Here is a 22,735-nt window from a genome sequence, read left to right on the forward strand (position 1 = left end):
TCTTTCCTGAAGGCGCTACCCATGACTGTTTCTCTGCACCGATGCTTCTTCTGACGGTCGCCGCTACACGTGCGCCGACTGGCGCACACCCACTGCATGGGCGCTTACGAACATGCTAACGGAGAGCTCACGGTGATGATGACGTGGCGATCTTTCAAAACTCGATAGATCAGGGGTGCTGTTTCTTGAGCTAGTTGGAATAGCAAGCCGTACTTTTGGACGCCTTTGATGAAGACAAGGACACAGTGAGGCACTCAGATCGCGCTTCCGTTGGTGCTTTTCTGTGCGCGCCACTATATCCTTTATTTCATTCATCGCGCCCGAAGGTGCAGTATAGTTGATGAATTCTTGCAGTGAGGAATGGGTTAGTAGGGATAACTTTATTGAATATAAACTTGCTGGGCAAGTTGGTGCGGTCCTCAGTGCAGGGCTCCACTGGCCTCTGCGGCTTTTTTGGCTTGGTCGAACAGAGCCAGCTGACTCTACCGGTCCCTGCTAGCAAACCCGCTCTCTCACTTCGGTGTTCGGAACGTCGTCCTCAAACGGGAAAACTGATCTCCTGGGGCCGCCATTCGCATTGCCACCTTATACAGGTAAAAACGGGCGTTTGCAGGACGAAGCAAAGAACTGAAACAGGTGAGTGTTCAAGGCGAACAACCGTGTTCCTATTAGAAGAAAAGATAGCAATATAATCACATTTCAAGGAAATCGGAAGAAAGTTCGCTGACCGATGGGAAAAAAAGGACAAGGAGGACAGGGAGGAGAATGGTAAGCATATATAAGCTTTCGCCCTTGCATAGTGAAATCTCGCGTAGCGATGAGCACATCCGGGAAACAATCCCCTACATCCTAGTGCCGAGGCAGCAAAGAAAAGATGCACCAAAGCACTAAAATCAACACCAGATGGAGGAACCGTCCAGCAATTAACAAGCTTTTTTTTTCGTGTGCAGTAAACTCGCTATGCAATGACATCATTAACCAGCACAGGACATGAAGAAAAAAAGGGAGACAGACAAGCTTAGACCAAGAAAGAGAAAGCATGTTTAAAACATCTATAATTTTAAGGATGTAGCTTCGAAGAGGCATGCGCAGTCGAAAATGCCTTGTACTCGGGCCCTCCCCTGGGTCCTCGTGGCCAGCCTTTGATCCTCAAGCTCGGAAGCTGGCCAACCCTCCCTATCCCTCTTTATCAGGACCCGCGTAACTTGCTGGATATAGCCAGGAAACTTGACCCTTTTTCGTCCGGTTTTCTGGCTAAAGCTTGCACTTTATCCGGGATTTGAAAAATAGTGTACCAAAGCTTGTTTGTTGGTGTGGTAACAGTTGGGGCTTTCTGGAGATCATCTCAGCCTCCTACCATTTGTAGAAAGTACCAGGGTTCTTCTCCACAGAAGCGGCATTGCGGTGAGAATTGTGCGCAGCTTGAGGTGTTTTGCGGTTTTGTGGGAGATGAGTTAATCCGTATATAGTCCGCAGTAATCTCTTCTGCTCTCCCAGTAGCGAATTTCGGTTCGGTAGGGTATGTTATTCACGGATCAGCTTGTGATGTGTGATGTTTGGCATGGGTTAGAGGGTGCATGCCTCGAACTCGGCATTCTCGGCGTCGGCTCGCTGACACAATTCTGGAGCCAGGAAGTTGGCGAGTTAGTTACAGGAATACCCTGGTAGCTGGGGTCATGATCATCGTAACCGGGTCTAGTTGGCGCCTTTTGACTGACGTCTCAAGCGTGTTCTATGGACGCTGTGCTCTACAGAAGCTGCGACATGACTTGTTGAGTCGGTAATGGTATTTTCGACCTCAGTTCGTGAAGGGAGCGAGGCTATGGCCGCTTCTCGGCTTGCAAAGATTTGCCTTCGGTGGATTCATAACCCTCTTCCGACATTATTTGTTGACGATTACTATGGGATTTCTGACTGGGTAAGACGGCGCATACATATAAGCTGTGGACAGTTGACACCCCGTATTGCATGTCATTGGCCCGGTTCTGGGCTTTCGTTCGCTGTTGTTGATAATAGTCGCAAAGTGGCTGCTGCTCTTGCAATTTGAATGTAAAACGCGACTAGTGACACCAAGTGGCTGGACTTGAACGGTTAAGACTGCAAGACCGAAGGACGCGCTGCGTATGCACTAGAAATGTGAGTTGATAGAAGCACACGAAGAAAATAATGACATAGCAACACAGGAAGAACATGAGAACGACGTGCAGCGTAGGAATCATAATGCTGATGTATGATTGATCGATGAAAAGTGTTCCGCAAGACACTTTAATTTAATTAAAGCCAAGGGGAGCTCAAGCACATATAAAACAAAGTGACTTTGGAGTGGGCAATCACAGTTTGATCCCTACTGAATTCGAAAACCGATGTGATAATTGCAAAAGTAAACGCAAATAGTTTTTTTTGGCAAAAAGCAGCTGCTGCAGCCACAGGGTTTTAAAGGGGTCATGAACCAGTTTTCCAAGTAATGATCTAATGACCTAGTATCGGAGTTTACTGCCTCCCGAATCGATTGCCGCAAAAATTTCTCGAATCCGTCAAGAATCAGCGGAGTTACGGGGGTTTGGCGCACGCTTCTCAGCGCTTTCTCTCTCTTTCTCGTGCCGACGAGCGCACTGGAAGCTAGACAGGGAGGGATGGCACGGGGGTAAGAAGTTACGTCAGCGCGCGTCATGAAACGCGATCGCTCTTTCGCTGTGATTCGCACGCGCGAGTGCGGGCTACCGTGTAAAGTTAGCAGACTGAGGAGTACGGCGCGGGCAGTGGCGGCACCCCGTGGCAAGAAGAGCGCATCTCATCCGGCTATCGGCCAATAAGCAATGCTATGTCTCCGCGACGTCAACGTGCAGACGCCCCGCCCACCGACGAGAGTGAGAACCGGCCTCTGTTTGAAAAGAGGGCGCCTGAGGAAACGGCAACTTCGCGCTCCGCTTGTGGCCTTTACGCGGCGCGTACGACTGTAATATTTTGCAGAGCAGTTCATAACCGTGTCAGCTTTCCGCAGGTTGTGTTTTTTCAACAAGCCCAAGGAGTGCTTCATGACCCCTTTAACAGATGGTGCGCGAATGCGGTGACGTCACCTTCGGTATGCCTCATCATCTGTAGCAGGAGGTAGCACCGCGAGAGCGTGTCCTCCGCTATTATCTCGGGAATCGTGCGCAGCCGTAGCTGGTCATGGAAGGCCACAGTTAATGATACGAGGAATGCTTGAGTTGAGCTGAGTTCGGTTGTTTGTCGTTGAGGCATATATTGTAATCCAGCTGCAGAACTTGCCACCGCTTTGTGCCTACTTGAGCCTGGGATATATAAACAGCGCTCTCGCAGTTTGTATTCAGATCAGTGAGCGGCGGGAGCCTTCCATCAAAGTGCAGCGCTGCTCCGCCAGAGGTATCTAAGATGACGTAGTTCAGGTGAGTTCGTTTTCACGCCCACACTTTAAGCGCGTTCGCGTGGACAGAGCAAGAGAAACTTTTCTTTCGCGTATTTTTAAGCTCCTGCTGCATCAATGACGGAAAAAATATGAGATCATCGACAATAATGCCGCTCCATGTTAGCGAAAAACGTTTACCTAATTCTAAAACCACTTCAGCTTCAGAAAGTCAAATAATAATAATAATTGATGGGGTTTAACGTTCCAAAACCACAATATGATTATGAGAGACGCCGACGAGGAGGTCTGTGGAAATTTCGACCACCTGGGGTTCTTTAACGTGCACCTAAATCGAAGTACACGGGCCTCCAACATTTTCGCCTCCGTCGAAAATGCAGCCGCCGCTGCCGCATCGTGCATAGGTATAGCATTTATTTGGCAAATGCGACAACTGAAAGCCGCATCGATAGTGACTGATGGCTAAGCCAGTGAAGAGTCAATCATTAGGCGAATAAAAGTCATAGACCATCCCTAGGCATGAATGTTGCCTCGCTGCAGATCGGTGGTCTCACTCTCCCTTTGGTGTTGTCATGAACTTGTGCGCCATCTGGTCAATCGCATGCAAACGTTCGGCATTTAAACATTCGCTTCCCAAAAAAACAAAAAAAAAAGCACGTACACGCCCTCGAAGATGACTTAATTTATGTTCCACTTTTCCGTCACGGCACACTGGCCCCAGTGGGGTCGCATAATGAGGCAAGGAATGCTCTCGCACTACAATGTAAATTATTTAGATTCTCTTTTCTAGATCACTGCAGTGCATTCCTCGACAGCTCGGCCCTGTTCATCAGATAGTCTTCAAGGTCTGAAATTGTCAGCTGGGCCTCCCACAGATAACGCTTGGTCCCGTGACACGCGGGATCAAACGGCTGCGCCCACACTCTCACACCATACGGTACAGGGCGTTGGTTGCAGAGCGGAAGGTACAGCTGTTTTGGTAGCTTGCTGGGCACGTGGAGTGAAAGTGCGTACTGCCATGGAACGTGCCTGTCTTCAAGGGGCCATGAGGGGGTCACCCAGCAATTTGCGCTTTTGAGCGGAAAATAGACGTAGAGGGTCGAGTGTGCCTATACGCATGTAAAAATGGGCAGTAAAAGTGTAGTTCAGTGCAAAATGAGCCCTAGAGGTCGCCGGCTATAAACTCCACCCACCGTCGGCAAGCGCATGTGTTGCATGGAGCGAAGCCGTCGTCTTCTACTCAAGTTTCAGCCGTTGGACATTATTCAGTTTCAAGAAAAAGCTGAACAAAGCTTGAAAAGCTCGATTGTACGCGCATGTGACAACGGAACGAAACCGTTCGCCAGAATGCAGGCGCTAGCACAGCAAGTAGCCTGTTACGTCAAGGCTCGCTAGTGCGCCAGTGTTGACCGACTTTCAGACCACACGCGTGTTGATAAAGACGTTCAATTATAAATTAAGTGCTCGACGAAATGCGCTGGAATTTCACCAGATCATTTGTGAACGCACAAGAATTAACCCACAATACACAGATTATGATTAAAAGTCGGGTATCGTGGCCCCTTTAAGCTTATCGAACAACGCAGTCTTTTCTCTCGTGAGCTTGGCGTTCAGAGGTGGGTAAGTCCTCCCACCCAGTTTGTAGTTTACTTGATGACCGATACCGAGGTAGGTTCCTCGTAAGTCATGAAGATTACGTTCGGCCCCTGCTCGGCTCATGTTGGTCGTCATGAGGAAACGCGGACGTCCCATGGATTACGGCCGAGGTAGACGTACTTACCTTCTTGCGTCCGGATGCTTTCGTATGGGTCAAGCCATATGGTCGTGCACCTTGTGGTATAGCACGCGAAATGGGATTTCGGGCTATTTACCCGCCAGAGATCCGTGTCCAGGTTCCCTGGCAATACGTAAATCATGAAGTGTTTCAGGCAGTTTAGGAATATCCAATGCTGGGTTCGACATACGACAGATATTCGTAATTTACCTCCGGTGGTCAGTCAGCTAACCAGTGTGTCAGTCGATTTGTGAACAGTTCAGTCAGTCTATTTATGACCAACCGACCGACCGACCGAACGACTGATTGTACTTTTGAAACTGTGATCGACAGTTCCATCGGTGCGTTCCCTGTATGTACTTTTTGCTCAGAGATTGTGTTACTTCTCTAATTAAAACTGCCGTTGTTTCTCGCCAGTAAAAAAACACTTCCCAAAATACACTAACCAACCTTGATCTGTGATAGCGCTTTTCTGTTTTGCCCATTGTTTAGCCATTTGTACTGAGACACTTTCACGAAGATATATACGTGACCATTAAGTTCCTTCACTCATCCCCTCCTTTTCAAATGTATTCCTACAGTCTTCCTTTCATGAGGTGTATCTCCACGCTGTACTACTTTTCATTTATGTATGTATATGCGTTTTACACTCATCCCTTTTGTTCACTCCGCACCCATTTGCTATCAATCTTATAAGGAATGCAGCTGGAGCCACCTGCACATGCGAAAAGGAAACTAATTTATCCCGAAAATCTCTGGTTTTCATTGTCTACATAGGTATCGGTCATCATGTAACCTGAACGCACTTGTTCATTCAAGGAAACCACATTGCACAGCAATATCCCCCCCCGCCCCCCATTACATGTTGAAACTGAAGTAGGCTCTCTGAGCACAATACTGTAGCAGCTATTGCTGTGCTTCTTTTTACTTCCCTCTGAATACCTTGTTGCCCTATTGGCCGAATATTGGCTGCCTAAGCGAGCATATTGAAGTACAAGGATTTTGAACAAAGCAGGTGGCCGTTTATTAGGTATGCTGCATGCGTGTCATCGCTTCAGCTCGGATGTCCTTCCGGAGGTCCATGAAGGGAGACGCCTTCTCCGCCTCCAGAATTCTATGCTCCATCTTGTGAAGAAGGTCGGTCGTGAAGTAATCCTTCCAGGTTCCAACGTTACCAACTCTCACGTACGCGTACTTGTTCTCGTCTCCTCCGTGACCTTCAACACAAGTGGCTTTCTCGCGCGAGAACACCTCGCTCCACTGGGAGTTGCGTCTGCCACTCAAATCAAGCCCCACCACATTGCGCATGTATACGGGCTGCGACCTATCCAGCACTTTTTGGAGCAACGCTTCGTCTTTCTCCAGAGCACGGCCGTACTGTTCTCCCAAGATATACGCCAATCTCAGCGCCACTTGTCGGGTGTTCTTCTTGAGTTCCTCGTAAGTCAAGAAGAGTACGTTCGGTTGTTCCCTGAGAGCGTAGCCCGGTGCTACGTGCTCGAAGTAGTCTCCATAGCCAAAATTGCCTCCTACAAATGCGTCGACAAAATCAAGGTAGACGTACTTGCCTTCTTGTGTCATCGTGGGCTTGTCGAACACCAAGTGCGTAACGAATGTCCTGAGGAGCAGAGACAAGCGAAAGTCCCTGTTGTCCATGTACTCTAGAAAACGCCATTCTTTAGCAAATTCTTGGTTGGTCGTCATCGGTTGTCCGTCTCAGAGAATCAAATGTGTGATGTCCGTACATCAGCCAATGCGTCCCACCCTTCGGAAACGTTATTTGCACGAGGTCTCATTTCTTCGCCCTGAAATTTAGCCTTTCTCTTAGCGTGTCAGGATTCAGGCCGACGCATCACGGAACTCCATCTATTACTTGGTAGGCTGGCCTTCTTCCCTGCATCTTCGCCGGGTGCTTCTGCAAGCGGCAAAAGAACGTCAGCAATGCATTCACAATAGAATCTTCAGCCTAATTTAGAGTATATAATTTATTTCTGTTTCAGAGTTTTCGTTGTATCTTAAAGAGCCTCTCGGTAGACCATATTTCATGTTTCGGTGCAATGCAGTAAAACCTCGGTGATACGATCACGGCTCGTGATACGCCTATTGATACGCCTTGATACGCCTATTTAGCCCTGAGTACTTCCAAGCGTAGATGGCGATTGTAGGCGGTGGGCGCGTGAAACTCTTCTGCTTGTTCGTTTCCCCGGTGAGCATGGCTCATACCCAGTACGGGGGAAAGGCCAAGAGCATAGGTTATAGGGGAGAATTAAATGGCAATGAGGTTTGCCTACAAGCGAATGAATAAAGACTTCCGATAATAAACAGGCAAGAAATCGAGTATTTATAGACAACTAATTTAACCTAAACATTTCTTAGAAGCTGCCATAAACACTTAACTGTCAGAGCAAGTATATTGTTGCTGTAGCCTAGGTAAACTGGCTGTATGTCTGTCTGTTTTGTTTTTAACACGGAAGAGTTTTATGTCGGGGTCCACCAAGAGATTCATGACGTATGTCCGTCGCGGAAATACGTCAGCAAAATGCCCACAATCAGATGGCAAAGGAAAAAAAAAACGTGGTTGATCGCTCCATCATGGGAATCGGTATAACACGAAAGTAAAACGTGGCTTTACAGAAGTAGTTCAATGTTTACAGTACATTGATATAAGAGAGCTTGCACGGACTGGTGTTTGAGAACAATAGCACCGTTTAACTTGGATGCGCCCACGTTGACGTTTGGTGGCACATCTTCATCCCGACGACTAAGGTCCGTGATCTATGGTTAAACAAACATTTGTGGTAGCTGCAGTGGTTAACGGTGAGAGCCTAGTCAGAGAAAGCGGTGTGACAGCCAGAAGATCGTCGCTGACAGGACGCAGAACTTACACATGTTAAAGGCTTATTGAACACCACGACGGGACTAGAGGCAAAGACAGCGCGTGTCATGTCTACCCTCTAGCCTAGCCGCGATTTTTTTCGGGGAGAGCGTAAGCGCGGAACGAGGTGTTGTTAGAGTGTACGGGAATATTCTAGTACACTCTAGTGTTACCGCCAGGCGCGCGTCGGAGAGCTATTTTTAATATGGATCGATGCTATGAGTAGGCTGAGGCTTGGACTAAAGTCGCCAGCTCGCGGTGTGTTAAGGCGTTCACAAAATTGCACTTCTATTGGTAACGCGCCGAATGGGACGCACGCCTAGCAACGACGCGTTGCAGGAGCTAATCGCGGAGGCTAGGGCCATAATGCATTACTTCAGTTCACGGCTCCCAGACGGCGACACCACACCGCCGACCAAGAGCACTGAGAGAGGAAAGTGCGAGATATAAAAAAGTCACGTTTGTAAAGCCTCCAGAGTATGCGACCGTGGCGCAGTGGATAGCGAGCCCGGCGTCTATTGTCGCGAACAGGGAGATCGTGGGCTCGACTCCCGTTCATGGGACTTTTCTCTTTGCCATCTGATCGTGTGCATTTCTTTGACGTCCATTCACGATGCAAATACGGCTTGGTGGACTGTCTGTGGTTTAACTCGAACGTCTCTGCGCTGAGAATCAACGTACAAACAACCTAGCATCACGTAGCTAAAGCCTGGAAACGACCTAGAAGCAACCTAGAAACAACATGCATCCCCATAAGACCTAGAAGCAACCAGATTAGTCTTCAGAATCGTCAATCTTCGCTGTTTCGATCAAGCCTTGCTCGGCTTAGTACAAGCTTCGCCATTTTTTTATTATTCCTCTATTTGATACCTACAAGTTATAATCATGACTAATAATACTATTAAGCCAATAAGTAAATGGTGAGACACCCAACATTTGGCACATCCACCCTTTTGTGCACGTCTCATCTGATGCTCGCAGTACCTGAAAAGGTTTGCGCATTTCTTGCGGATGCTTTCATATGGGCTGACCGCGGGTCGTGAACCTGGTGGTACTGCCCGGAAAAAGCGATCTCGGGCAGCGGCGTGAGCCGCTACATTACCCGCCGGAGATTCGTGTCAAGGTGAGCAGGCAACATAAATCTTGAAGTGTTTCGTGCTGTTTTGGGATATCCAGTGCTTGTTTGGCGATACGACCCACATGGTAATTTATCTGCGTCGGTCGGTCGCTCGGTCAGTCGATTTGTGAATCACTGAGTCAGTCGATTTCTGACCGAACAACCGACTGACTGAATGACTGATTGTACTTTTCAAACTGCGATCTAATGTTTCACCTGGACGTGTCCAATTGTGTCCTGCTTATCTTGTGATTGTTTTACTTCCCTGGTTAATTAAAAGTGCCGTCGTGTCTCTCCAGTCGGAAAAACAACTTCTCACAATATACCGAGGCAGTTTGACCTGGCAATATGCCTTCCTGCTCTGCACTATGCCGATGCTTTTGCACTGAGGCACATCCACAAATTTACATGCGTCGCAATAAATTTCCTTCATAAAACAAGTATACTAATCGCTGATCGCACTGTACCGTTGTTTCTTCGCTCATAATTCTTGTAGTATATCTCTACACTGCAGTACGTCTCATTTATTTACCTTCATGCGTTTTAATATCATCACTTTTCTTCGGTACTCTTTACCCATGTGTCGGCCAATTTCATAAGGACGGCCGCTGGTGCCACCTGCTCAAATCACAATGACAGTAATGTTCCCTGAAAACATCTCTCTTTCTAATCGGTCATCAGGTAAGCCGGCTGCACTGTTTTGTTGAAGGAAACTATTCTTATGCTTCCATCATGCTATGGTTAAACTATAGAAGGCTCTGTGAGCACAATACCGTAGCAGCTATTGCTCTGCTTTTCTTTATCTTCCCTCTAGATACCTTATTGCCCTGTTGGCCGAATATATCCACCCACGCAAGCGTATTAAACAGAAAAAAGATCTTCTAAGCAGTAGGGTATGTGGCACTTTATTCGGTATCTTGCATGCGTTTCCTCGCTTCAAGTCGGATGTCCTTCCAGAGGTCCATGAAGGAAGATTGCTTCTCCGCCTCCAGAATCCTGCGCTCCATCTTTCGAAGCAGAGCGGGCGAGAAGTAATCCTTCCAGCTTCCAACTTTGCCGTTCCTTACGTACGAATACTTGTCCTTTTCTCCTTCGTGGCCTTCGATGCAGGTGATCCTCTCGCGCGAGAACACCTCGTTCCACTGGGGGTTGTCTCCGGCACTCAAATCCACGACCACCACGTTGCGCATGTATTCTGGCCTCGATCGCTCCAGCACTTTTTGGAGCAACGCTTCGTCTTTCTCCAGAGCACGGCCGTGCTCTTCTCCCAACAAATGCGCCAGCCTCAGCACCACCTCTCGGGTGTTCTCCTTGAGTTCCTCGTAAGTCAAGAAGAGCACGTTCGCTTCCTCCCGATGAGCGTAGCCCGCTGCCACGTGTTCGAAGTAGTCGCCGTAGCCGAAATTGCCACTTACAAATGTGTCGACAAAATCTTCGAACGTTGCGTCTTGAAATTTGAAATTGCTCCAGTTGATCATCATGAGGTAGAAGGACACGCAGACGTCCCACGGATTGCGGGCGAGGTAGACGTACTTACCTTCTTCGGTCATCGTACTCTTGTCTAACGCCAAGTGCGTAACGAATGTCCTCAGAGGCAGAGATGAGCTGTAGTCCTTGACGTCCATGTACTCGAGGAAGCGCCATTCTTTGGCAAATTCTTGGTAGTTCGTCATCGGTTGTCCGTCTCTGAGAATCAGTTGCGTGATGAACATCAGCCAATGCGTTCCGCTCTTTGGAAATGTTATTTGCACGAGGTCTCCTTCCTTTGCCTTGAAGTTCAGTGCTTCTCTTAATCTGTCGGGATTCAGTACAGTGCATCTCGGAACTCCATCTATTATTTGGCAGGCCGGCCTTCTCCTCTGCATCTTCGCCAAGTGCTCCTGTAAGCCGTAAAGTAACGTAAGCAACATATTCACAACGAAATCTTCATCTGTTTAAAAGTGTATCTTCCTAGTTGGCAAATTGAAGCGCACTAGATCGTAGGAAAAAAAAAAACGAAACTGACGGGACAAGCGCTAAGTAACAATTGCGAACGTTTATTCGAAAAAATTGCGGTGGCTAGACAATACGTGTCTGGGCGTAATACCCTCAAAGAGCATCAACAAAAGCAGAGGCACAGGCGAAAAACCCCCGTCACAACATAAAAAAACATGGCAAATATGTTCGCAAGGAAAAGCTAAGGAAATATGAACCATAAGGCAGCCGTTAACAGCGCAGAATCGGCCAGAAATTTATTAGACTAATAAAAATTAGAAAAGCAGCACTGGAAAGAACTAGCTTAACAGTGGCAACCGAAGAATCGCGCTTCTTTGTTTAAAAAGAAACAAGCCGCGCTTAAAGCACATTTACGGTTCGCAGTTTTCAACTAAGCCTACGTAAAATTCGCAATGCGTTCGGAAACGCTGCATTGGGAGAGTTGCGAGGTGGCAGAGCAATCTTATCGAAACCATTTCATAAATTAAAAAATACTAAGTTAATGGCGACGATTTCTGCCCATCTGCTAAAGAGAAATATGCAATCAAGTCAGTATTCTGAGTGCGCTGCAGTTAACTAATTACCTAATCAGTCTGTTGAAAAACAGCTAATTAAGCAAAAGATGCAATGTTTGCTGAAGAAGTATTTTTGCTGCCAGATGCAATAAATATCTGCTAAGCCTATACAAACATTTGGGGAAGCGGTTCCCGTGAAGAACAGAAGTAAACTCTTGTGCTTGTTTGAAATACAACCCAGTACAACACGGTCTTTTTAGCGTAATGTCTGAGGAAGTGTTCCAAGCAAAATTAATTAGTACTCATCCGCGGCTTTCACTAATTGTGAACGAAAGAAGAGGATTTTTTTCAGAAAGGCTCGTTTAAGTGTCTGGCACAATCAAATTAATCGAACAGGCATACATAGGAAAAGCATAGATGACGTTAATTGTTGTCTTTAACCGTAGTGTACTAATTGGAACATTAATTGAAATGCACTGAAGTGGACGAAGAATCACCCTGACCGTCGGTGGGATCTGATCCCGCAACCTTCAAATTACGTGTCCGATGCTCTACCTATTGAGTTACTACAGAAGGTGCTCTCCTATCCACTTCGTTGGGTATTTCTGTGCACGCAGTACCTGGGAGTGTTAGCCAGCGCCGCTCGTAGACCATGCGGCGAGTGACTCTTTTTGCCAGAGGGCATCACGTGATGTTTGCACGAGGTGGCAACAGGCGAATAAGCTCTCGTATGCTAACCTCAAGCATAAAGTCTGCCGTGGCGAGGGCTCCGCTATAAATGAACACAGAAAGGGACTTTTAAGTGCGAATGCACTTTATAAGCGACCCTGAATCCGCCGTCCCATAGCAACGGCGCGAGGAAAGGAGAGGAGCGTCTGTAGCAACGGCGCAGCGACGTCACACCCCACGTGACTGCGCGCGCTCCGCCTCCTCACCGCGGTTTGCGCGGGCGCGCGCCGGCTCCGCACCGCTCTTCTAGGTGGCATTGGGTGCAGTGCTTCGCCGCTCCTTCTCTCGCCGTTCGCTCTCTCTCCTCCCTGCGCCCCACTCTCCCGTCCGCTGGCTGGGCGCCTCTCGAAATGTGTGCTCGAGACGCCGCTGTGAAACGCCAACGGCGACCACAAGGCTGAGATTATGGCCGTCAGGTACAATGACAACACAAACAGGTGCTGATGAATGTGTAAATAAATGGTTACGGTACAAATCCTCGTCTCGTCATTAATTTACGCCATTAAAATTACTGCGCCGTGTACTCTCGGCGCAAGAAATGCATTCGCATTTCCTCACGATTCCCTTCGGGGAGGTGGGGGCATTTTTTTGAGGGGCTCGTTTATATGCTTGACACAACGAAGTGAATCGAACAATTACGCCAGGGTAAGCATATATGACTATTATTGTTTTCTTTAACTGTAGTGTACTAATAGGGACGTCATTTGAAGAGATGTGGACGAAAAAGTCCCGTTTTAGTCAGTGGGATCTGAACCCGCAACCTTCGAATTACGCAAAGGGCCTCGCCACGACAGACTTAATTCCTCAGGTTAGCACTCGAGGGTTTATTAGTCCATAGAGATTTCTACAATATTTACTAGAGGAAACTGTGGCGCTGCAATAGTTCAGCCACCGTGGGAATGATGAGTAGTACAGTCGCGCTCACTATGACTTGCAACACCGGAGCGCATGGCCCCATGAGTTCAATGATAGCGCATGGGTTGGACTTGTTTTCATTTCGGCAACTAAATGATATTTTCTTATTTGGAATCATGCCAGGGTGCTAGAACAACATTTAGTTATGGAAATAAGGGCTAGTGGAAGCGATGAGCAGTCTTTAAACTCATGAGGCCACGTGCTCCCGTGTTGCAAGTCATATTGAGCGCGACTGTACATGGATTTGCCTCGTCTTTTGCTTGCGGCTTCGAAAGCGCTGTGGATTTGTGTAACGCTGTGTTTGGCGTTTGTTTCTGATAAAAAATAGCTCGTTGCCAACCTCGCGAGCGGACTCGGTTCGTTCAGACTAAAAGGGTCAGGGTGGTCAAGCGGCACTGCTGAAGTGTTGCGACAAAGCGGCTGCAGGCGGCTGCTACACTGGGTCGGTTCGAGGTTCCTGAAATGTTCGCGAGCTACTGCGCATTTCCAGTCTTTAGAAATGGTGCGCGAGAGGTGCATCACTGGTTTACAACTTTAGGGGCGAAGCACCTTGGGGTCTCGCCTTGTCGGCGTGTCATGCCGTCGTCACGGTTCATCATAAACGGGTATGCGCCACAAAAATTGGGTAAATTTCATATTCGCCACCGGTCCATACTATGCATATTATGAGTTTAAGGTTTGTCGTTACTGCCTAAAACATTATGTTTGGCTTAGCAGCGGTGTCAGAATCCCCGACGAAATTCACCAAGGCGCTCAAGTTCATTATCTAAAACCAGAGACACAAACGTGCATCTCTACCAGGGGCGTAGGCAGAAGCATTTTCGACGGGGGGTTCAACCGTACTTTATGTATGTTCCTGCGTTTGTTTGTATGTGTGTGTGTGTATACACGCAAGGAAAACTGAAAATTTTCGGGGGGTTTCAACTCCCAATCCCGCCCCCACCCCCTTGGCTACACCCCTGATCTCTACGGTAAAGCCGTCTATTTGAAACACAACTTCTTGAAACATATATGCATATGTGCCACAAAAAATATTGCACAAATCCCACTACGCGCCACTGCTCCATACTATGCATATTATGAGTTAAACGGGTCATGAACCACTTTTCCAAGTAATGATCTAATGACCTGAGTATCGGAGTTTACTGCCTCCCGAATCGATTGCCGCAAAAATTTCTCGAATCCGTCAAGAATGAGCGGAGTTACGGGGGTTTGGCGCACGCTCTCAGCGCTTTCTCTCTTTTCTCGTGCCGACGAGCTCACTGGAAGCTACACAGGGAGGGAAGGCACGGGGGAGAGAAGTCACGTCAGCGCGCGTCATTAAACGCGATCGCTCTCCCGCTGTGATTCGCGTGCGCGAGTGCGGCTACCGTGTACTGAGGAGTGCGGCTCCGGCAAGTGGCGGCACCCCGTGGCAAGAAGCGCATCTGATTCGAATGCCGCTCTCGATTTATGTCGGCTATCGGCCAATGACGATGCTATGTCTTTTTCGACACGGCGATGCAGATCGCGACGTCAACCGGCAGACGCCCCGTCCACCGACGAGAGTGAGAACCGGCCTCTGTTTGAATAGAGGGCGCCTGAGAAAACAGCAACTTCGCGTTCAGCTTGTAGCCTTTACGCGGCGCGCACGACTGAAATATTTGGCTGAGCTGTTCACAGCCGTGTCAGCTTTCCGCAGGATGTGTTTTTTTCAAAAAGCCCAAGGGGTGTTTCATGACCCCTTCAAAGGTTCGTCGTTACTGCCGAAAACATTATGTCTGGCTTGACAGTAGTAAAGCAACAAAGAGATGATTTTGCTGTGATAAACGGCGCACACTGCGTGCTTCGCCCCTCCCCAGGTTTCACATTAGTGGAGCTGAAACACCATTCCCTACATGTTTCACCCCTCTACACTTTTTCTGCACCATCTCAGCTGTGGAGTAGCTTTGTTGGTGCAGACAGGTGGGTGTGAAGTAGCAGCTCATTAGACGACGCTTGTGCAAGACGACGTCGTTTTTTTACAGCGGATCTGTTAAGACCGAACCGCACGCACGCTCCCAAACGCGCACGGGGAGCGCGTCAGAGCGCGCAGCCCGGGCGTGTCCGGCGAGTTATGGCGGTTTCCACCCAGACACTACGCGCGAAGGCGCACGCGAGTGCGCGCTTCCTCATACGTGCAAGACATCGTTTCGTACAAAATTACTGATAGTTCATCAGAATACTTGCAAAACCTCCTTCTGTTACCTTTTTTATCGTTACATGCATGCAAAAGTAAATAAGAACTAAAATTTTTTACATGACGTGTATCATCATCCGTCGGTCAAGCCGGTGCTTGTAACAGCTATGCCACAGTTGCGTATTTGCGGGGCTCCAAGCGCTTCCGAACGCGCGCGGTTTCAAGGTCGACATCAGATCGCCGCGAACACTCGCGTACCGAGCGCGTTTTGCCGCGCTTGCTTCGTCTGCGCATGCGCGGCCTCCGGAGCGCATACAGCGCCCGCTCGGCCAGCGTACGTGCGGTTCGGGCTTTAAAGGCCGAACCATATAGAGCGTTTTTGCCGACGTTTTCCCGGCGTTTCGTACGCCGGCGTCCCTCAACGTCGACGCTACCGGTGACGGTGGCCGAAACGTCCACCTCTGGACTGTCTAGACATCATGGGCGGTAGCGTCGACGCCGGAAGCAGTTCGATGGACGCAGAACCAATCAGCGTGCGGCTGGCAGCGACTTCCGCTACGTAACGGCGTCGTCGCTGCTGCCAAAATGGCTGCCGCCCGCCTCGGATCTAATAAGTCGTCGCCGTGCGCTGTGTGACCCTTAAGTTCTCAACTGATGCTTGTATTAAATGCGAAGCGTTTCTTAGCGAACTTCTACGACTTTGAGCGTATCTATCTATCTATCTATCTATCTATCTATCTATCTATCTATCTATCTATCTATCTATCTATCTATCTATCTATCTATCTATCTATCTATCTATCTATCTATCTATCTATCTATCTATCTATCTATCTATCTATCTATCTATCTATCTATCTATCTATCTATCTATCTATCTATCTATCCGCCTACGACTTTGTGCTCTCCTGGCCGTTTTGTTCATGGGGCGTATACCAAAATTGGTATGGCATAAGATGACTGTATGACGAACATAAATGACTGGTCATAATATGAAAATCATGACATGCATGTCATGTACAGCATGACTTACATGCCACAGTCTTGGTGCTCTTGCGGCCGTTTCGTTAATTTGATATATGCCAAAATTGGTATGGCTTGACAAGATCTGTATGGCGAACATAAATAACAGGAGTTTATATGAAGATCATGACACGCATGTCATGCACAGAATGACTTACGTGCCACGCTCATGGTGTGCTGGCGGACGTTTCGCTAGCTTGATATACCCCAAAATTGGTATTGCGCGACCTCGCTGTGTGACGAACATAAACAGCAGGAGTTAATATGAAAAGCATGAAACGCATGTCATGTATAACATGACTTACGTGCCACGCACATGGTTCGCTGGCGGACTTTTCGCTAGCTTGGTATACACCAAAACTGGTATTGCGCGACATGACTGTGTGATGAACGTAAATAATAGGAGTTAACATGAAAATCATGACACACGTGTCATGTACAGTATGACTTACGTTCCACGCTCATGGTGCGCTGGCGGCCGTTCCGCTAGATTGATATACACCAAAATTGGTCTTGCGTGATGTGACTGTGCGATGAACATAAATAACAGGAGTGAACATGAAAATCATGACACGGATGTCATGTACAGCATGACTTGCGTGCCATGCTCATGGTGCGCTGGCGGCCACTTCACTAGCTTGATATACACCGAAATTGGTATTGCGCGACGGGACTGTCTGACGATCGTAAATAACAGGATTTAATATGACAATAATGACGCACATGTCATGTAGGGCATGATTTAGACGCCACGCTCATGGTGCACTCGCGGCCGTTTTGTTAGCTGGATATGTACCAAAATTAGTGTGGCATGACCTGAGTGCGTGTCGAATATAAAGAGCAGATCACGAATCGTATATATGTACCAGAATGCACGTTTCATTAGCATGGCATATACCAGATTGTACATGCATGCATTCATGGCAAACTTGCGATATAGTGAACTAGATGTCACGACATGAATGACTTCGTTTGCCTCAATGACAAACAAGACGATATATGCAGCTCTTTGCTGGCTGCTTCGCATTACTTCGATTCCCACATTGCATGGGATCTGCTGGCTTTTTGACTTAGCTTGTTCCCTAGAAGCTTCGACACCAAAGCACTCGTGATATCTTTGAACTCTTTCCGAGAGCCGTACTCAAGTTCATCGGTAGGCTTAGCAGGAATGAGTGTATTGGCCAAATACGTGGCCTCAAAGATGTGCGGCAGCTTCAAGCTCAGAGGCCATATATTACGAGCTTGTGGTTCTTCTTAATGCCAATAGCTGGCGGAATGAGTGGCTTAGCAGTCAAATAAAAAAATAGACTTTTCGGTGGCACTGTGACTCGTTTTTTGCACCACAGAACTGCAAATGAGACAAAAAAGCTATAATCAGGAATATATCTTGTTGGTCCATTGACAGAAACTGTACACTGCTTTACGAGGTGTCAGGTTCATTCCCTCTGGACACACTGTGCGACGATGAGTTAACGCTCTTCATATGGTTTGCCGCCCTCTCTGACGGCGTTGATGCGACGACGCCGAGGGACGCAACGTCAAAAAACGCCGGCAAAAACGCTGTATATGTTTCGGCCTTAAGCTTTTCGTTATGCCGTGCGGAGTCGACAAAAAAATATCATTAGCGGCCGGCGCGCTTGGTCCTCTTCTCCATGTTCTTAATCAGTCTTCATGCTTAGTGAAACTAATTAATCCAACCCATGCTGATATCAAGCTAATTAATACCATACTGATTAAGACCTTACTACTTAAGTCAATGATGTTCAGGACATTTCTGATTAGGAACATGTTAAGACACTGCTATTACGGTCATGTTAATTATGACCATGCTAATTCAGACCTTGCTCATTAGGACCTTGTTAATTAAAAGAGCAGTGACGGCAACTTTACACAAGTCGCGTTTTTTGCGTCCACGTTTAGTTATCGAACCCCTAGTGACTATTCACCACTGATAATGCCACGGGGGGATCAATAAATGTCTGTAATATTGATTAATATCAGCAGCAATGAGAGCGGTTCAAAACGGGTGCAAAGCCGGCACTTTGCAGCGCTGGCAGCGCTGCCGCGCGGTCACCTCCCCCCGCAGTCATGCCCCGAAAGGGCACCGTCTGATCGCGTGGCCACACAAAACGGTTGACGCGAATTTCAGCTGACATTTCGTCTGCTAGGCGCGCACGTGTAGTCATGTCTTCGTTACCACCATCGTCGTTGCAGCCGTCATCAGTGTCTACAAGCGATGAAGAAAATACTGAGGTGTTGGAAATCGTTGCCATTTGCGACGTCGCGAATCACTTTCGCTTCGATCCTTTGCAAAGCAGCGATTCTCAAACCGACGCCGGTTCGAGCAGCGACGATGAGGCACCTGCAGACCAATGCTTGGTCCATGCTGGCCGGCAAGAACACAGAACGGGAGGAAGCATGGAAAGGACAGGTGCTTCTGACAGGCACAAAAATAAGCAGTCCAGTGGATAACAAAAACGAACAATTCATTCAACGCAAATGGTTGGCCGACTTAAAGGTGAAATACGTCCGCACTGCTCAGAATTCGATTCACATCTGCCGATTCTTTTATTACGCCGGGCTCGCCTTCTTTCACCACCCACCCACACGTACGCTGCCGACGCCCTGCACGTCTCCTCCCCAGCGAGGCATCCATGCTGGCGCGTCTCGACCATGTCTAGGACAGCACATTCTCTGGGTGAAAATCCAACGTTCTATGCTTTGCGGAGATGCGTGGAGAGACGTAAACTGCTTGCGCAGTCCTACCTGCGAACTTTTGTAAACGACTCTCGGAGCTCCCAGGGACAAAGACATTCCTGCTTGCGGTAGTTGAAACGCCACTGGTTGAAATCACTCACAATTGTTTCACGGCATGCTGGTAGGTAAGCTATTGAGATCGTCGCTCCGAATTATCGCATTCTGACCAGCACACGATAAACCATTCGAAGCGGCGCCGCGACGACGCATGATTTGAGACGAACCAACAAAGACAATCGAAGTTAAGCCGCTGCCAGGCGTCGCCGCCAGTCGGAATCACAATGACAACACGGATATCGTCGACGTTATCGTCACTAGCGCATCGTCACTCAGGGAACGTGGCGTGGCCTGGGAGCCTGCTGAACACGTCATAATATTGTCGATGTCGCAGGGTGCTGAATGCTCCGCTTAGCCTTCGCACGTTGTTTGCCCTCGAAATAATACAACTTCTGCGTAACGCACACAATTCATACTTCGCTAAAAGAACTTACGCATACCAAGCTATCGAGTGCAGGCCACATCTCGAGTTTGAAATTTTATGTCACTTCTCCTTTACTACCGTGCTAATTGAAACCTTGTTAAAAAGCTAGGTCGGCCACAAGCTCCACTGTTAGTCTAGCCTTGCACCCCTAGTGCCAGCTGCCCATATTGTATTTAATGTCCTGGCGCGCCAGAGAGAAACAAACAATTCTTGCGTTTGCTTTATTTCAACACACAATGACCGTAGTCACAAGTTACAGATGAAGACATTGGTCGGTAAGTCAGTTATTCAAATTGCGTATCGCATAAACAAAGAAACGAGCATGGAGGCTTGGCTCGGCGAGAAAGCTTTCCACATTTGGTTCTTCCACGAAGAACCAAATGAGCACAGGCTCATTACTGGCGACACACATTCACATTTTACGCGCTAAAAACAACAATAGAGTTCAGCGGATCTCAAATATAGGCGTATTGCACGTAAAAAAGTGTTCAATTTCCTACCACACTTCAAGAAATTGCTGTTAAATCTAGACGCCAGCAAAAAGGCAACATTCAAAAGGGTAGCAAAATTATTCTACATTTCTGAGTACTCGTATCTTTTTTTCTTTTTAAGTATGGACGCAAATGGTCTCTGTGCACGTCTTAATAATTATTTGTTAAAAGCAAAAAGGCCACGCGGAGCCGGAAGAACGAAGCTTAGGCAAATCCATGTACTGCTCATCATTCTCGTGGTGGCAGCTCCCGTAAGCACTAGCGCCAGCACTCTACGTATTGATCAGCTGCGGCCTCGTGCAAAGGTCACGTGCCACGTGACGCCCTCTGGCTAAGAGAATTCCACACTCGCTGCGCGGGCTACGAACGACGCTGGATAACGCTCCCAGAAATCACATGCACAGAAAACTCATTGAAATGGGCAGGGGAGCGCCTTCCGTCGCAGCTCAATTGCTAGAGCATCGGTCGTGTAATTCGAAGTTTGTGTGTTATCTCCCACCGATGGAAAGGGTCATATATTACATCCTCTTCAAGTCATTTGAATTTACGTCACATTTCGTACGCTACAGTTATGGAGTACAAATAACGTCATCTACGCTTTTCCTGGTCTGACTGTCTGTTCGATTCATTTGGGTGTGTCCGGCAATCATGTTTCTTACGAACGCCAGCAGGATGTAAGGAAGATAAACAGGGGCGTAGCCAAGGGGGGGGTTGGGGGGTTCAACCCCCCCCCCGAAATTTTTCAATTTTGCTTGCGCATATATACACGCACACATACAAACGCACGCACGAACATACATAAAGTATGGTTGAACCCCCCCCGAAAAAAATTTCTGGCTACGCCTCTGAAGATAAAGTATGAAAATGAGTAACAGCCGACTGCAGCGAAGCTCTGAATTTTTTTACTGCTTTCGACGGGAACGTCCACAGATGCTGCGCACTAATTACTATTCGTAAAATCAAGAGCATTAGAGTGTCAAAAGAAGCTTCCGTAGACGCTGTCAGCAGGTCTTGAGTAATAATGTGCAACATATGTTGTGAAAAAAAACTTCAAAGAGATATAGATTTGCATTGGACTCTGCTTGTTGGAATAACAAAGACGGCATTACCGGAATTACACACTTGTCTCATAGCAAAACTTATTATGGCTGCTCACCTGTTGTTTATTTGAAAGCGCGAGCTCAGTGGACAAAAGTGGGCTTCGGTCTTCAACAGGCGTTGCACAGTAGCACAGAAAGAGAGGCGTCGTGTCCTTTGACATCAAACGTTTCAGCGAGCGTTGTCAGTCGTGCGAGAGCGAGCCGGCCACTGACGTCGTATGCACCCTTGCGCAATGACTTTTCGTGGAAGTCCTTAGAGCTAAGGGCTGCCGAGTCTGTGTCCAATCAGTCCGCCAGCTCTCACTATTTTTTTCTCACAAAGCGATGGAAATTGCGAGTCGTTATCAGTTCTATGGGACAAATGAACGATCACTTCTTTTGTTCTCGTCTTCTTGGCGCGACGTTGATAATACGATAACGCAGCTCGTAAGAGTACCGCACTTATCTTAAGCGCAAGAGAGAAAAATATTAGCACACTTCAGCACTCCCTATTAACCTGCCGCGACAGGAGCAAACTCGCGGAACTGACAGCTCTACATTCCAAAAAAAAATCTTTTGTCTGCTGTCCCCATAATATTGTGCGCACAATATTGAGGGTACATATTGCCACTGGTCGCCTCCGAACTGCGCACACACACACAAAAAAAAAAGAAAAACATCACCAATCTCAGAATCTTTCTTCGCGGCGCAATAACTGCGAATCGAACAAAGCTGCCCGATCACTGTTCCATGAACTGCAATGCTGCATTTTTTGGGGGCATTTTCAAGCAACGCCTGAAAAGCCTTTATAGCCATTACCTGACACGCAGTTTCGTTTTAATTATACAGAAATATTGCTGCTTCTCCATATGCCATATTCCTGCTGCTGGACGTGCCTATATGCACTCGCGTTACAGACCTAGAATGAGCGATCGAAGTGCCAAAAAGCTGACGATCTACCTAGGTCATTCTTTTTCTCATAAATTTACGAAGTGTGTGCGCTGGCGCAGGCAATATCTAGGCGACTGCGTGCACATCTGTGTGTGCATATTCCCACATATTGAGAGAATGTGTAGAGTTATCTATTATCCCAATGTGTTTCTAATTCAACGTATTTGTAGAATACAGCGTGCATATATCGTGGAAGTTAAGCTACGGAAGCGGTCACTGAAAAGCCGTGAAACTGTATATTTTCTGCAGCTTAGGCATGAACTTTCCCGTCTGCTTCCTGCATGGACCCTCCTTTTCCCCTGTCATTCATCTGATCAGCCCAGTTTAATGTTGATCTCTTTTAAGCACCTTTGTTTGTGTCCATTAATGTACCCCCTGCTTTTTTTTTTCATCAAGATGAACACATACCAGCTAGCCCAAATGTCCGTTTTCTTAAGGTGCAGTCTTTCTAGGGAGGCGTTTATTGTTGGACTACGTTTAGTTCAACACAAGAGACGAAAAACACGTTGCG

The 22,735-nt window shown here is 47.6% G+C and overlaps 2 protein-coding genes across 3 annotated transcripts in view; both read right to left on the reverse strand.

Moving 5' to 3' along the window:
• Positions 1-22,735, reverse strand: part of LOC119391457 (sulfotransferase 1B1) — a 124,907-nt gene that overhangs the window by 51,714 nt on the left and 50,458 nt on the right. The gene's annotated exons all lie outside the window — the stretch shown is intronic.
• Positions 10,035-21,557, reverse strand: LOC119390506 (3-alpha-hydroxysteroid sulfotransferase). Its single transcript, XM_037658116.2, has 2 exons — positions 21,351-21,557; positions 10,035-11,031 (listed from the first exon to the last, which is right to left on the reverse strand). Exons 1-2 carry the CDS (start codon positions 21,453-21,455, stop codon positions 10,057-10,059), a joined length of 1,080 nt encoding a protein of 359 aa, XP_037514044.1. The 5' UTR covers positions 21,456-21,557; the 3' UTR covers positions 10,035-10,056.

This window comes from Rhipicephalus sanguineus, chromosome 4, assembly GCF_013339695.2.
Source record: "Rhipicephalus sanguineus isolate Rsan-2018 chromosome 4, BIME_Rsan_1.4, whole genome shotgun sequence".
Lineage (NCBI taxonomy): Eukaryota > Metazoa > Arthropoda > Arachnida > Ixodida > Ixodidae > Rhipicephalus > Rhipicephalus sanguineus.